General features: G+C 36.9%; 2 protein-coding genes across 4 annotated transcripts; one reads left to right on the top strand and one right to left on the bottom strand.

Annotated features, from left to right (window-relative positions):
- Positions 1-2971: 2971 nt before the first annotated feature.
- On the bottom strand, positions 2972-8394 carry LOC146659847 (uncharacterized). Its single transcript, XM_085424212.1, has 4 exons — positions 8014-8394; positions 6926-7024; positions 5477-6791; positions 2972-3012 (listed from the first exon to the last, which is right to left on the bottom strand). The coding sequence occupies exons 1-4, from the start codon at positions 8392-8394 to the stop codon at positions 2972-2974; spliced, it is 1836 nt and encodes a 611-aa protein (XP_085280338.1).
- Positions 8274-13845, top strand: LOC146659846 (uncharacterized). 3 transcript variants are annotated; one of them, XM_085423797.1, is made up of 10 exons: positions 8274-8483; positions 8929-9017; positions 9374-9492; positions 9595-10011; positions 10095-10320; positions 10413-10562; positions 11260-11477; positions 11567-11720; positions 11802-11911; positions 12807-13845. In XM_085423797.1, the coding sequence occupies exons 2-10, from the start codon at positions 8978-8980 to the stop codon at positions 13116-13118; spliced, it is 1746 nt and encodes a 581-aa protein (XP_085279923.1). In that variant the 5' UTR covers positions 8274-8483; positions 8929-8977; the 3' UTR covers positions 13119-13845. The 3 variants fall into 3 exon arrangements, with proteins under 3 accessions (XP_085279923.1, XP_085279925.1, XP_085279924.1); XM_085423799.1 differs by lacking the exon at positions 8274-8483 and adding an exon at positions 8635-8776; XM_085423798.1 differs by lacking the exon at positions 8274-8483 and having other exon boundaries at positions 8792-9017; positions 11263-11477.
- Positions 13846-14807: the final 962 nt, after the last annotated feature.

Raw genomic sequence — 14807 nt, 5'->3', positions numbered from 1 at the left:
TTGTTCCTGTTAAACCATTTTTTTAATTTTGCACATTTCTGAAGTAATTGTATCCAGCAGCTCCTTTAGATTCCCCCCAAAACAAAAAATATTTGTGTCATCTGCAAATAATACAAATTTTAATATATCAGATGCCTTACAAATATCATTTATATAAATAATAAATAATTTTGGACCCAGTACAGAGCCTTGTGGAACACCACAAGCAATGTCCAAGCATGATGAGGAATGGACAACCAGCTTCACAAATTGTTTCCTGTCACTTAAATAATTTTTCACCCATTGCAGTACAACCCCCCTGATCCCGTACCGTTCCAGTTTATTAATTAATATGTCATGATTGATTGTGTCGAATGCTTTCATGAGATCCAGAAATACTCCAGCTGCATACTGTTTCTGATCAATAGCATTCGTAATCTCTCAATTGATTCGATTAATGCCAGAGTTTTTAAAACTGAATTTAGCTGTCAACCTTTCCACAGTTACCCGGCAGCAAAAATCACTTTGTGAACCATGCAGGATGTGACCATCTGCAGATTTCCAAAGCAGAAAATAAAGAAGAAGTAAAATCTTGGCCACAAACCTAAACAACATGTATTAAAGACTCTGTAACTCCACTGGCCCAACAGACGTACTAGTTTTTAGTGCTATCTGTAAGAATGTGAACTGATTGCGAATGATAGAAATCTGGCCCGTCATATTCTTTGGCGCTGCTCCCAAGGTAGAAATGGAAACTACTGCTCCATTCAGTAAAAGGGAAAACAGCTTCTTCTTATTTATTGAGTGATGGGTACTGGAAATCAAACTCAATTTGAGTGTAAACGTTTAATTCACAAGTGCAATAAACTATGTCAACAAAGAAAATTTGTCTTTAAAGAAAACAAAAAAATGCACATCTAATTTTACGTTGTTCACCAATTAAATTTTTAGACTTTGAAATGGAAAGCAGCAAAATGATTTTTTCTGAGAAATGCATTTAATAAAAAAAAGATCAATAATCAGTGCAAACCTTGCTCCACAATATCTTAATGTTTAACTTTCCTCAGTTAAACATCACCAGTTAAATTTAAACAGAAGTGTCACATAAAACAGGCAAAAAAGCCAAGCGATCTTGTATCAGAAGGATGGATGCGGGATTAAAAAAAATCTTGCTGGTTTAAAAACAGATCGATCCCCACACCAAACGGCTTCTATATAAGCTTTTTATTTGGTGTCTAACATTTAGAGCACAAGGCCCACCCTTAGACGTCTCTGAAGTCTGAACCTTTGCCATTTCATGAAGGGAAAAAAACACTTCAGAGAGGCCAATTTCAGGACCATATCTGGTAATCACCGCAAAGATCCAGGAAACAGAAAACTCCACAGCTCTCATAGGTATGTCCATCCCACACAAAGGATCCTGTAAATGATTGAACCTGTTATGGTCATTTTCAGCTCCATCTATTTTTATTTTTCCTCTCTAATAGAGTAGCTTTGGATGATTCTTCTTTAACCATACTGAAAAAAAAGTAAATTTTAGCTCCCTTTTAACTTCCCTGCCAGAGATGATTATATTTAGGTATAGTTGACTTGCAATCATCTCTATGCATATGCATATCTTATTATTTTAAACCATGTTTATTATTCTGACAGATACCAAGAACAACAAAATATCAGGAAGAAGAAACATGAGAAGCTCAAGAAGTACCAAGGGCTGAGAGAGGAGCTAGAGAAGATGTGGAGTGTGAGCAACAGTGGTCCCCATGGTAATCGGAGCACTCGGGGCGGACCCCCAAACTAGGTGAAAGGCTTCAAGGTCAAAGATTCCCTTCAGGGCCAATGGGGAATTATATAGGTCTGCAAAATGTATTTAGCACACAGTATTAATACATCAACTCGTTTTGTTCTCATTCAGTTAGACACACGCAATTCATCCTTTACCACTTTCATCCAGTACTGTCTTTCATGCTGGTGACCATGTGGGGGCAGCAATGCACTGTATTTATCTGCCATTATCCTCAGTCCACACATCCAAAAGGAATGTTTGACAATAAATACATTTACTGCATTGATATTCACTTCAGAGGCAATCTGTTTTAGGATACATTACGTCTGCAGTTTTTAAGTAGAGTAATTTACCGGAGCAATCGCGTTAGAAAGTCAGCAAGTACCTGCAACGAGAGAAACGTTCATTATTCACAAGACCTCTGAATTTATCAATAAGTGAAAAGACAGTATGTTCATATTGGGAAATTGCACATAAGTCCACAGGAACACAAGTCACTGCATGTCCTGGCTGCACTCATGGAGCAGGACGGTTTTGTCTACTATGTGTAGGTAAAGAACAAAAAACGATATGAAGTCTATTTGGTGCTGAGCCCAAGAGAAATCAGCCATTAAATTAGTCAGTGAGTTTGTTTATATAAGCCATAACATGAAACCGGTTTAGCAGCAACTTTGATTGACTTTGATTATTAACTATGTATCAAATATCACTTTGGTGCTATTGGTGTTGCCAGAAATATTAGTTTTCCCAGGGAAAATGTTTAGAAATGCAAAAGCTTCATGCTCTGACGGCAAAAATGTTTTCATTAAACCGGTCACTGCAGTGAACAGCAAAAGAGAAATATGAAAATGTTATGAAATATAATAGCAACCTTTTCCACCTTTTCCTGCCAATTAACAGAAATGTCATCAGACAGGAAACATCAAAGTGTTGTTTTCTTGCCCGCATTTCATATGCTGAGGCAGAGCACAAGGTGAGACCTCCTGAAAGTCACGGCTGTTGCCTGCTGTGATCTCCATAGCCGACGGCATGCGTCACCTGTCCTGGCTGTCACCGGTAACCCCGGGATGTCGCCACGGTGACAGCCTCATTACAGTGATAACTGTGCTGACTGAAAATATTTCCGTTATGTTCCTGGTGATGTTGTGATGTGCAGTGTTCCAGTGATGGCCCGGGAGGGGCACTTCTGCAAACTTTTAACCTCGGCTACAGGCTGTGAGATATTTCATCCACGTACAACCTGCAGGCTAAAGAGGGTGCAGAGGAAACTGTTACCACAGCGACAAACCACAGCAGCCCCGGCTCATAAGCGCCTGTGGTTTATCACCATGTGGATAGCGCTTATCTAACCCACCCAGCTCTCCAGTGTCTCCCACCTTGGTTACACACGGGCCACATGGTGACATATTTCCATGCCAAAAAAAAAAAAAAGTGTTTCATAATGAGACTGATTTGTTCTACCTGAGATAGAGTTTGCAAAATGTGTGCTGTCATAAGCTGAGATGGGTTTGGACAGAGTTAAGGGTTTGAGAGATGGAGAAAATGTATATATTATAAAGTACTTTTGAGAGATACGTTTTTTGGTTTCTGCTTTAATTTAAAAGTTGGCAACTGAGAGAGAAACTGTCATGATCCTGGGATTTTAGATGCTGTTGAAGTTTAGATTTTCCTGTTTTGGTAAGCTGAGTTATGGGTTCCTGTTTTGATGCCTTATCATTCTATTACTCTTCAACTTAAGTTAAGCTTAAGTTTGGTTTTTTCCTCTAATTTCTGCTCGTCACTTCTCCTGTTTCCAATCACCAGTTAGTCCTTGGTGTATAACTAGCCCTGCCCTCCCCTTTTGTCTTTGTCAGACCTATCATCGTGTTTCTGATCGTGGTTCTGTTTCTCATGGTTATTGTGTTTTTAGGAACTTTATGTTTCAAACTAAACAAACATGTACTAGAGTCTTCTTCACATCACTTCATAACAGAAGCAGGAATATGGTTACAAAGGTTATGTCGCTTTATGGACATGGCATGACTTATTGCACCCATGCACAATAACCTGTGATTTGGTCAAGACGGAGATCACATCAGCACCACAATAATGATAATAACACTGACTCAGTCTGCTATTATTTTGAAATTTAATGGAGTCAAGCTGCCAAAGATATCAGATTTTAACTTAGTAATTATTGGTGTCAACCATTTTTACAGTGATACAGGACATATCTACAGGACTTAGGAAAAACAAATGGCTAGCTAACCAAAGCTAACCATATTAAATACTTTAAAACATAAAACATACTTTTCTTATAAAAAAAAAATCAACATACCTTGGAGCTAAGGAGAGCTGTGGTTATTCAACCAGACCAGCTACAACCTGCACACTGCAAATTATCTGGTGCTTGCCATGATTTAAAATCTTATTTTTAGACAGGCCAGATTATTTGTCTTGTTTTTAAAAAAAGATTTACTTGTTTCTAAGTCTGGATTTTAGATAATAAACTTAAATTGAGAATAACCATATAATTGTGTCTATATTAGTACAGAAATCCAGAAATGGGAAGAATAACTCTTAAAATAGCCTACATTAGGTCTCTCACCAGATGTCTCTCAAAATATCACTTGTTTCAAGATAGAGTGACAAACTCAATTTGCTTGATTTAGGAAATTCACAAAAGGCACCTGTTGAAAATATGATTTATTCAAAATCATGTCTGACTTCAAAGTTGTACATATAAGGGAAAAAAATTAACCACAATTTATGATACAAATCACATTTCAAAGACAGCTGTTTGTCCCAGCATGCCAGCATTATGTGGTACAACATTGACATTGGTTTAGCGAACATTTAATGACTGTCAACTGATATCATCACAAACTACACTAAGCCAATACTTGGTGCAACCCTAATCTTAAGGGTGATTTCTATGGGAAATAATATCAGAAAGACTGTATTTGATTGGCACAAACACACTGTCCCTAAAACTAATAGAAAAGTATGAAGTATAATCAATGAGCTCATGGGCTAATTCTGTAGCTTGAGCAACAATGGGCACAGTTACTTCATATGCCAATAAGTCTTCATTTAAATTCAAAGTTTCATAGCGTTGGTACTCAAAAGCAATAAAAGATGAGTCAATCAAAAAGATATCCTTTATCAGTCCAAACACAGGGAAAGTGCCATCCACATCTGCAATAATCATGGACTTCCCAGCAATGTATTTATTGCCATTTAGAACATACCATTTCACTGAGACAACAGACTGCATGACATCTATTCCAAAAAATTCTTTAATTTTTTTCCTAACATGTTCATTATTTTTAACAGCTGATACTGGCCCGAATTCCTTTTCTTTTGCAAAAATAGGATGTTCAGTGCCTATTTCATTTTGACAACACTCAAGAAATTGATTGTGGTTTGCAAGGGATTTACAAACATTTTTAAAATTTAACTTAGAAGCCCACTGTTTAAAATAGGAGTGCTTTGCCTCAAAGCGCATGCACATACTCCTTATTAAAGGTCCAAGGGATAAGATTTGACTGGGAAGATGCAACATATAATGTTGCTTAGGTATTATATTGGCTTCGGGAAAAAGTTGCTTGAACTGATACAGGTGTTCTTCAATCATACTTCTCAGTTGCAATACAGTTTGTAAAGAAATAATGGGAGCAAGAACTATTTGAACTATCATAATTAACTTTCTAATAAATACAACATACTCACTCTCCACACCATACAAAAGAAAAAGTAATATTTTTAAAAGAATTAGCATCTGTCCACAAGACTGTTTCAATTTGTTGTCGTTAGCCACTAAAGTGCCAAAGGTAATAGGACATGGTTTATCCCGTATTTCAAGAGGTGAGTAAGGAAAATTTTGAATGTCTGAATTAAACTTGTCTAATTCCAATTGTCCTGAGAGAATTAGGTGTTTTAATACAAACTTAACTTCCATTGATGCAACACCTTCAAAAATAACATGCATTATGTCCTGTGGAGTTTGTTTGATCAGGTCAAATGCAGGAACATCAACTAGTCTGCTTCTTCTATTAATTCCATAAGTAGTTTTGAGGGACGCTTTCAATAAATCTGTGCTTGCTTTATCTATTTCAAAACACTGCCTGATATGTTTCTCCAGAGTTCTTTGAACAAACTTCTTCTCCTCAAAAACACTTTGCATATCATCAAAGTTGCATTCACAGTGTCTACATTTGCTATAAGCAAAACCAATCCCTTCTTTAAAGCCAGCAATCTCATGCTGGGCTAGCGTGTCTCCGCAAATGGCTATAACAGCACCAAACAATTCAATTTCACCATTTGACATTTCAATCCTTACACCATTGTAAAGCAGTGATAGATCTTGAAGTATTCTTTTCAGTACAACATCAATACCCCACTGAGAAATGTCATTTGCTTTAGCAATAGCAAGAAGTCGTATTGCAGCTAACTTTGACCTAAATTTTGGATCAATATTTCCTAAAGTATAATAAAACATGACCAATTTGTTTGCAGAAGCATGGGACCCTAAGGGGTTACATATTTCAATTTCATCTGTGTACAGTATTAATTGCAATGCATTTGGCCTCTGAGAAAACAAGGGGTGAGATGTAAAGAGGGACCCGTCTCTAAAATCATAGAAGAATCCCTCTCTGCTTCTTTGTGGTGCAGTGTTCAACATGGTAAAGATTCTCTCATTAGTCATTAACTGCTTTAGACTTTCAATTAATGGTACATAGTAAAAACTTTTGTTCCTTATGGACATGACCCTTGAAAGACCTTGCTTTACCCAACATATCTTCTGGGATACTACTACTTCCTCTGCGTTGACTGGACAGAACATTTCCCCTATGGCTCTACTCTGTCCATATGCAATGGTGGAGAAAGGATCCATGAATTTATCAAATGTAGCCAAAGCCTCATCTTGAAGCTGAGTGGTTCCCTCGGCATTATCTTCAAACACTGTCTTCATTCTTTCCTTGAGCGTATCCAAAAGAACAGCCTGATACTGTTGCACTCCTGAGATGATATGTTTGACCGTTCTCTGTGAAAACGTTTGAAACAAAAGTAACTTATTCTGCATTTATATAAAAAAATAATAATTCTGAATTCCATTATGAACAAGTAAGACATTGATTGCCTTATGTAATGTATTGATCCATTAAGACTATAACATACCTGTGATAAGTGGCACTGTTCTTGAACACTGATAGCAAAAGCTGCAGCAGATCTGGTAATATCGTGTCTGGTAAAGGATGTTGTAGCAACAGCTTCTTCCTTTAGAGCAGAAAAACAAAGTTACTCCAAACTCCTGGCCAATTATAGAAATTCTTACATAACAGGTATAATCAGTTACACCTAATGATTGGTCCACTAAAAAACAAAGTGCATGACAGTGACTAGTGTTACAGTTGTGAATATTCAATATAATATAAGATAATATAATATTCATTCTTTGGAATAAAGAAAAAAGAAATGGAAAAGAAATCAAAGACAAAGAAACAATAAAAAAGGGGTTGTCCATTGTTTTGATGAGGCTAGGGATTGGATTCATGAGAATAAGATTTTATCTTTTTAAATAATGAATTTTTGTTCGCACTTAGATATTAGTTTCTTTACATGTTTGTTGTATTTATTAAATTATTTATGTATTTTTAAATCACGTAATTTAGATTTGCACTTGGAATTTATGTTAGTATTAGTATATGGATATATTTTATTGTATGCATTTATTAATTAATTTAATTTTCAAGAAAATAATTCTTATCCATGTTTTGGCAGTATTTCTGGCCAACAGATTTTTTTTACAGTGCTTCCAAATACTCTGTGTCTTACCTGAAACCGTATTCACCACTTATAATTCTTCCTACGAGATACCCAAATTGCTGCCACATTGAACGATTTAAGCGCGCTGAGAGTGTCTTTGATGCAAACTTCACCAGGAGACATGCCAGCCGCAGAGTGTGTGCCTTCTCCGGCTGCAGCATAGCCTGTGCTATCTACACTGAACTGCTATTCTGTTTATTTATTTTTTATTTCATCCTGCAGGATGAAATTGTGATTTAAAATCCAACCATAGTGGAAATCGCTTGTAACAGTTTGAAGAACAATATCTAGCGATATAATATCGCGAGATCTCGTTAAATTTCTCTTGATTAAAAATGGAGAAAAGGATTAAAAGTAATATAGGACCAAATACGAGGAGTTAGACATAGCTAAATTTGTCATCAGAAGCCACACTACATTTTATTTAGTTTAACACTTACCGTGATCGGGCTGTCAACAACCTGAGGCTCCTGCACTTCAGCCAAAGATCCACCAGTTGATATTTCCACGGTGCTGGTTGTTGTTGCAGTACTACAGTTGGCAAAGACTGAAACACCAAAATTTTCCGATCCTAAAGAGTGGGATGTTGGGGGGATCCTCCATCCTCTTGGTGGGCTTCCATTCGTCAAATACAGAGGGTGCGTCCGTTTAATGTGGCGAAAGAATGAGTTAAAAACTCTGAAATCTTGTTCACAGCCATCTATTCCACAGTAAACCCAAAAATCCTGCCTTCGACCATGAGCTGCATTTATGTGGCTAAGGAGCACCTTCAGAGTTAAAGAAACAAAGATAAAACAGATCATACATCTCCAGAGCGCCATGGTGAACTGTTTTCGCGCTGTAGCAATGCAGCTTTACTTTACCGCTCTCCACTGAAGGCCACAGATGAGAGTGTGGGACCATGGGAAAGGTAGGCGATTTTAAAAATATATGTATCCTTAATTATCCAATTTTTCAGGTTTAAATTACATCAGTTATATTTATTTTTAGGCAATAAGTGTTTAAGACTGAATTTATATTTTTATTTTCTTTTTTTTTACTTAAAAAAATTTAAATATAAATAATTTTCTGCATGCGCATTCTCAGTTCCTGTCGTGATGTTACTTTCACGTGGGACAAACTCTTTTCCCCTGCTTTGTTAACCATCAGGACCGTTACGAAGATCAAAATTATTTATCTAAACAAAGCGAACAGTAATTTAAGGTTGGTAACATTAAGTTGATTTGAAAAATACTATGGTACAATGGTGTTATTAAGATAAAGTCGTGTTTTGTGAGGGCTGCTGCTAGTTAGCAATCTAGCTAATGTGTTAACTTTAGCTAAATGATCTTATTTAAGCTGTAGGATATTTCCAGGTACTGTGGGTGGAGGCTTTGGAACAAACTAGAGAACTGCTGTCACGGCATGGACAAGTTTGATGATGCCATACTGTCTGTGTTGCAGGGTAAGTCTTATTTTTCAGTTATTTTGGTACGTTAGCTAAGCAGCCTTAGCATCTGTTAGCATCATTTCTGAAACTTAGAGCTAGGATTGTACTCTACTCTGAACTTTATCCACATTATAGCCTTGAGCTGTCTTTGCCTAAATAGACTTGGAACATCATTCTTGAAGACACCCAAAAATAGTTTTATTGCATTCCCAAATATTTGATAAACTGTTTTAAGTTTGACATTTTATCCTGTTAATATTACTTATTGCTAAAATACATTTACTGACAAAAAATGACCTCAATATGTTATAAGCCACGCCCAGGAAAAGAGAAATAAATATCACTTTTGAAGTTGTTTTTCTCTTTTACAGCTGCGAATATTGATGAGGAAACTTTGAGAAGCTTTACCCGGGATGACCTAAAGGATCTTTTTCCGGGCCATGAAAATTTCTTCCGTAGAAAGAAGATTTGGGATTTTATCAGCCAAAAGGTAAATACACATTATACCACTAAGAAGATGATTACTGTCCATATTGTCTAGCATTAATTTGCCTAATTGTGTATTTTTGTTTATATCCCACAACTGTTATAGTTTAAGAGTACTGACCAAGATGCCAACACTTTCCATCGAAGCGAGAGTAACCCCTTAGGCTTTGATGTGTCACAATGTCAGCCTCAAACTTCCACTCCCATTTCCTACACTGCGGACAAAAAAATGAAAATGCCAGACCCACCAGAGTATGTGGTGTATACAGATTCAGAGTTGGACATGGTGCGCAGTCAGTACTTTGCATTGCTCCACAGTGGAAAGGAAAAGGACTGTAGGATGTCGAAGGAGCTCTGTTGCAGACTTGTAAGGAACACAGTCACCAGCATGGTTGCAATCCTCCGTGCTAGTCCCATGGGGAAAGAAGTAACATACCCCTCCAAACTCGAAATGAGAGCAATGTCACAGAAGATTGTCGACTATTACCCCATGTTACGTGATGCTGACACACACATGCCATACGTAAGTCATTCTTTACCCACTACAATATCTAAAATTGAGTGAGATAATAAAAGGATGTACAAAAATATATTATTTTACCACAGCTGACCATCTACACCAAACTGTACAAACGACTCCAAAATATGAAGTCTCCAAGGAAGAGGCAGGGCTCCATGCCACAACGAGGCAGGCCCAGGAAGACTCTTTTCAGCTCAGATGACACAGACAATGGGACTGAAGGTGACCTAAGTGGTGAAGCAAGTGGTTCAAGTGACTATACCATACTTCTTGAGAGCAATGATGACCTCAGCGAGGATAACTCAAATGCAGGTGTGTACTTTGGTCTGCTGTACTAATGACTTTTGGACATCTAAAACTTCAAAGAGACCACCCATTCTGTTCATCTTCTGTTTTTTCCTCAGAGAAAGAATCCCAATTGCCGCTACCCTCCACTGTACCAACTACGTCAAACAATACTACGCTGGCTTTACCACTATTATTCAAGTCAGCCTCATGCTCTGCACCCAGGCCTGATATAGGTCCTTCAACTGCACCTCCAGATGATGTTGTTGGTAAGTCCACCATCACCCTTATCTACCTCTCAGTCTGACTGTTCCTATTACAGCTCTTTCCAAAATATGGTTGAAGCAATGAACCCCGTTCTAAGTGTTTATTCCATAAATCATAGTGGTTTGGCATTAACTCGAGTTGGTGTGTAAAATCAACATATGATAGATCCCTCATTCCAGTTTGCCAGTTAACCATAGTAAGTATTTTAACATTTTGTGTTGTAATGGGTGTTACTCAGTGCTGATTATTTACACATGTAAATCCTCATGCTGGTCACATCTATCATGCCTTATCACAGTGTTTCTGTCATAGATCAAATTACCTAAAATATTTTTATCCATCAGCTCATAATCACTGTTCACACTGATGTGAACGATATACACAGTAAACAACCTTTACCTTATTTTCACCACAGTTTTATTCACGGGCATCTTAAACTTTCGTTTTAATATTTGATTCTGTTCAAACTAACAATTAACATAAATCCATGATCATTATAAGAAAAGGACACAAAGGGAAATGATCAGGACATATAGGGTCAGTTCATTACTCAAACATATTTAACCTAAACATTAATTCTCATAAATATTATACTTAAAAACAACCATGCAACCTTACTAGAAATGACTGATTAGAAAAATCTGAATTTTGTGAAGTCTAGTTACACCATGTCTTACAATTGCTCTTTGCTTTCCCTAGCAGACCATGACAGCCTGAAGATGCAGGCAAGACATTACAAAACCTTGAGCAACATGTACAGGAAACCCAATGCAAAACCCAACCAAAGTGACGTTGCTCAAAATTTGGACCTGGAGTTTGAGGCCAGACGAGCTTTTATTGACGCAGATGTTACAAGGGAAGAAGACAGGCCTAGAAAAATACTTGAAGCATACCCGTGCTTCAAAGACATACGAAATGTAAGTTCAACTACCTTCAGTTAAATTTCTTTGCTTTCTCTGGATAGGTTTAGTTAGTTCTTGACTAACTGAGCACAACTTTGTCATAGGCGATGGATGAACTGCGTCGCATCATTGGTGGCTCCAACTGCAAATACAAAGATCAAATGAAGGGTCGATGGGCAGAGTTTTGTTCGAAGGTGCAGTTCTATGGCATTTGGAAGAAGGTCCTGAAACCTCCTCTCCCCTTGGATGTACGTGGAGGTAAGTGGCCTTTGCATACATTAAATCCATACATCAGATATGTTCGGATTGCTTTGTTGAGATACTTTTCTCCGTTCACAGTGGATTTTACTGTCACTCTCTTCAATGCACTTCCATCTCTTTTTCCTTCAAAAACTACACCACCAAAGCGGCTGGGAAGTGCCAGTGAGGCTCTCCTTCATATCCTCAAGGTGCGAACAGCTGCAATACCAGCCACTGTAACTTGTACTCTATTTACTTGTATTGTTATTATTAATATTATTATTTTGCTTTTCCTGCTTAATAAGAGTGGATTGAAGTTCAATTCAGCAGGGATTAAATTACTCCTTAGTCAGGATTTCTTAATTGTTATTCAAAACCTACTCCAGAGAGGCAGCACAGAGCAAAAGCACATTGCAGTTAGGATACAAGTAGAAGCAGTGAAATGATATATTTAAAAAGGCCTTCAAAAACTAGAATATGTAACAAAGTTAAAAGAAATAGTTTTAAAAAACAAATGAGAAAAAAAGCACAAATAGACATGATAAAAATGCTGCAAACTAGAGAAAATTCATGCTCAGAATTAATACACAGCAAAATCTCCAGTGTTAAATTAACACTTTTGACAGTGTTATATGTTTAAAAGTAACCTAGTCAGTTTTGAAGATTAACAAAGGCTAACACTGAGCAGTGCTGATTTTCTAACACAGGAAAATAAATCAAAATGTTAGAAATATTCCAGTGTTAGAAAATCAGCACTGCTCAGTGTTAGCCTTTGTTAATCTTCAAAACTGACTAGGTTACTTTTAAACATATAACACTGTCAAAGTGTTAATTTAACACTCAACAGTGTTGTATTTAACACTCAGAGGTGTGGACCCATATAGACACTCTCTAGTGTTAATTTAACACTGGAGATTTTGCTGTGTACATTTCCAAAATTTCATATTCATGATATTTTATATTTATTTCTTCTATTCCAACAGTAAATCAGTTGGAGCATTCTAAACTGTTGATATTGCTTTTTGTGTCTTAAGCTGTTTGGATGCACAGCAACCCTTTCATTGAAAATCTTGAAGAATTTGTCCTTTTTTTGTGCTTTTCTAGCCGGGTGAAGATGCAATGCTATACCTGGAGAAGCGGCCTCTCTTTTCCCCAGTGCTGCTTTTTGATGGAACAACCAGCATTGTTGCTGTAGGAAACATACCAGTGACCACTCTCCCCTTGGAGGATTTCTGGGAAGGAATGTTGGTGTTGATGGCATATTACTACACCTTGCACTTAACATACCCAAAATGTGTTGCAACGGTCCTCTCTGTCATACAAACTGAGGTAATCACTGATGCCATCCATGATCAAGATGCCACTAGTGCATATAAGAAAGCAATAGCTGAGTGGAAGTCGTTCTTTGAGAAATAGGTGAATACCAAGCAGGATTTTATCAGGTCATTTGCAGTTTGTTTAGTTTTGTAGTACGTTTGTACAACTTTGTTCCTAATTTGCCTAGCAATGTCCTGAGAAACGGCTTTACTTATAATGCTTTACAAATGAAAGTTGTTGTTTTTTCTTAGTGACACTTTACCTGAGGCATGTAAAGTTTTAAGTCAGTAATGCCATTATTTACAACATTGTGAGACTATGTGACTGTCACAAAAGTTTAAGGCCAAAAATGTAATTTCTTTTCTCTGTTTAGGCCTTTTAAAGGGTTGATTTAGACTTTTAGGGATTGTGCAGCAGCCCTATATTGTTTAAAAAAAGGATTTTGTTCTCATGAGAGAAATAAATGTTGACATATATCACTCTTGTCCTGGTTGTGATTTCAGTAGAAGCCAAGGAGTATTCTAGGAAAAAGGTCTGTTTTAAGGTTTTTTTTGCCTGGATTTAATATCGATTTGGCTCTATTTTAAGATAAGCCAACCTGAATCAAGAAACAAATTAATCATACTTCACTAATATTGAGTAGTTTTTCATAGTATTAGAACTATTTTTCTCGTTGCAGTGCATTCATTTGCTGCAAGTAAGAATTCAAAACATAAAAAAAAGACTGTAATTTAGCATATTTAACTTACTTTTGGGACTTGATATCAAGTAATTTTATCTTAAATTGAGCTTTTTAAAGCTTATTTTAACCCTCTTCAATTCTCAAATGTGTTCTTTTATTTCTGGATTAAAAAATCTTATTTCAAGATTTCTTATTAAGTAAAATAAACTTGCTGCATGGACAGATGATTTCACTTGTTTTCAGTGCTTTTTGTATCAAATGTAGTATTTATTTCCTAAATATAGACTAGCCATTTTTGCAGTGCAGAAGCCTGAGATTACAGACACAACTCACAGTTGCTCTCTTTAACAGAGCAGCTAACCTTAGCTCGAAGAGTAGAGGCAGCAAGCTGACCACAAATGGGTTATTAAATTAGCAATTAAGTTCTCAATAGTTCACTCAACTTCAGTGCTTCTTTCAACAAGCTTAACTGCAGCTCTCACTCAGTCAGGTTTAGTGAGTTTGCTGTGGGAAATGAGTCTCTCCTGCTGTGTGAGAAAAGTTGCTGCAGCAACAGAAAAGTGGTAATCGCTTTACTTTAGTCAACCAGAAAGTGTGCAGAGAAGCTGAGGGTGCACTAAAGTCTCCACTGAAAGAGAAACAGACAAACTAGGAAGATGAGAATTGTTGACATGTGTTTATTAAAATTCTTTAATTATCACAGTTATCATTAATACAGATGTATTATAACAAAGCACTGTTTGTTTGTTCGTTCATCAGAATTTTTAAGTTAAGAGACACTGAAAGTTTTAGTGTAAAGTAGGTGCTAGCATCTCTGTAAAACTGTATAACTGTTACAAGTTAATATCCACTTTCATCCAAAACTCCACAAATTTGAAAGATGAGCACTCACTGTAGTACTAGTTGGTCCAGGAGGAATAAAAGCCTGAACTCTGAGAGCTTTAGTCCATCTCTCCACCAACTGACCTGACTGAAATAAGCTCCATAAGCCTTACCAGAAGATAAAATCACTCTCTAAGCTGAGCTGTTTTCACTCTGCAGGAAGGTTGTATTAAGAGATTGTGATCTCCCCGCCACCGCCCACCACTGCCACCTTGCATAGTACC

The sequence above is a fragment of the Rhamphochromis longiceps genome, linkage group LG11, assembly GCF_057381845.1.
Source record: "Rhamphochromis longiceps isolate RC_006_pf linkage group LG11, R_longiceps_female_GT1.1, whole genome shotgun sequence".
Lineage (NCBI taxonomy): Eukaryota > Metazoa > Chordata > Actinopteri > Cichliformes > Cichlidae > Rhamphochromis > Rhamphochromis longiceps.
This window is presented reverse-complemented; position numbering and strand designations above follow the sequence as displayed.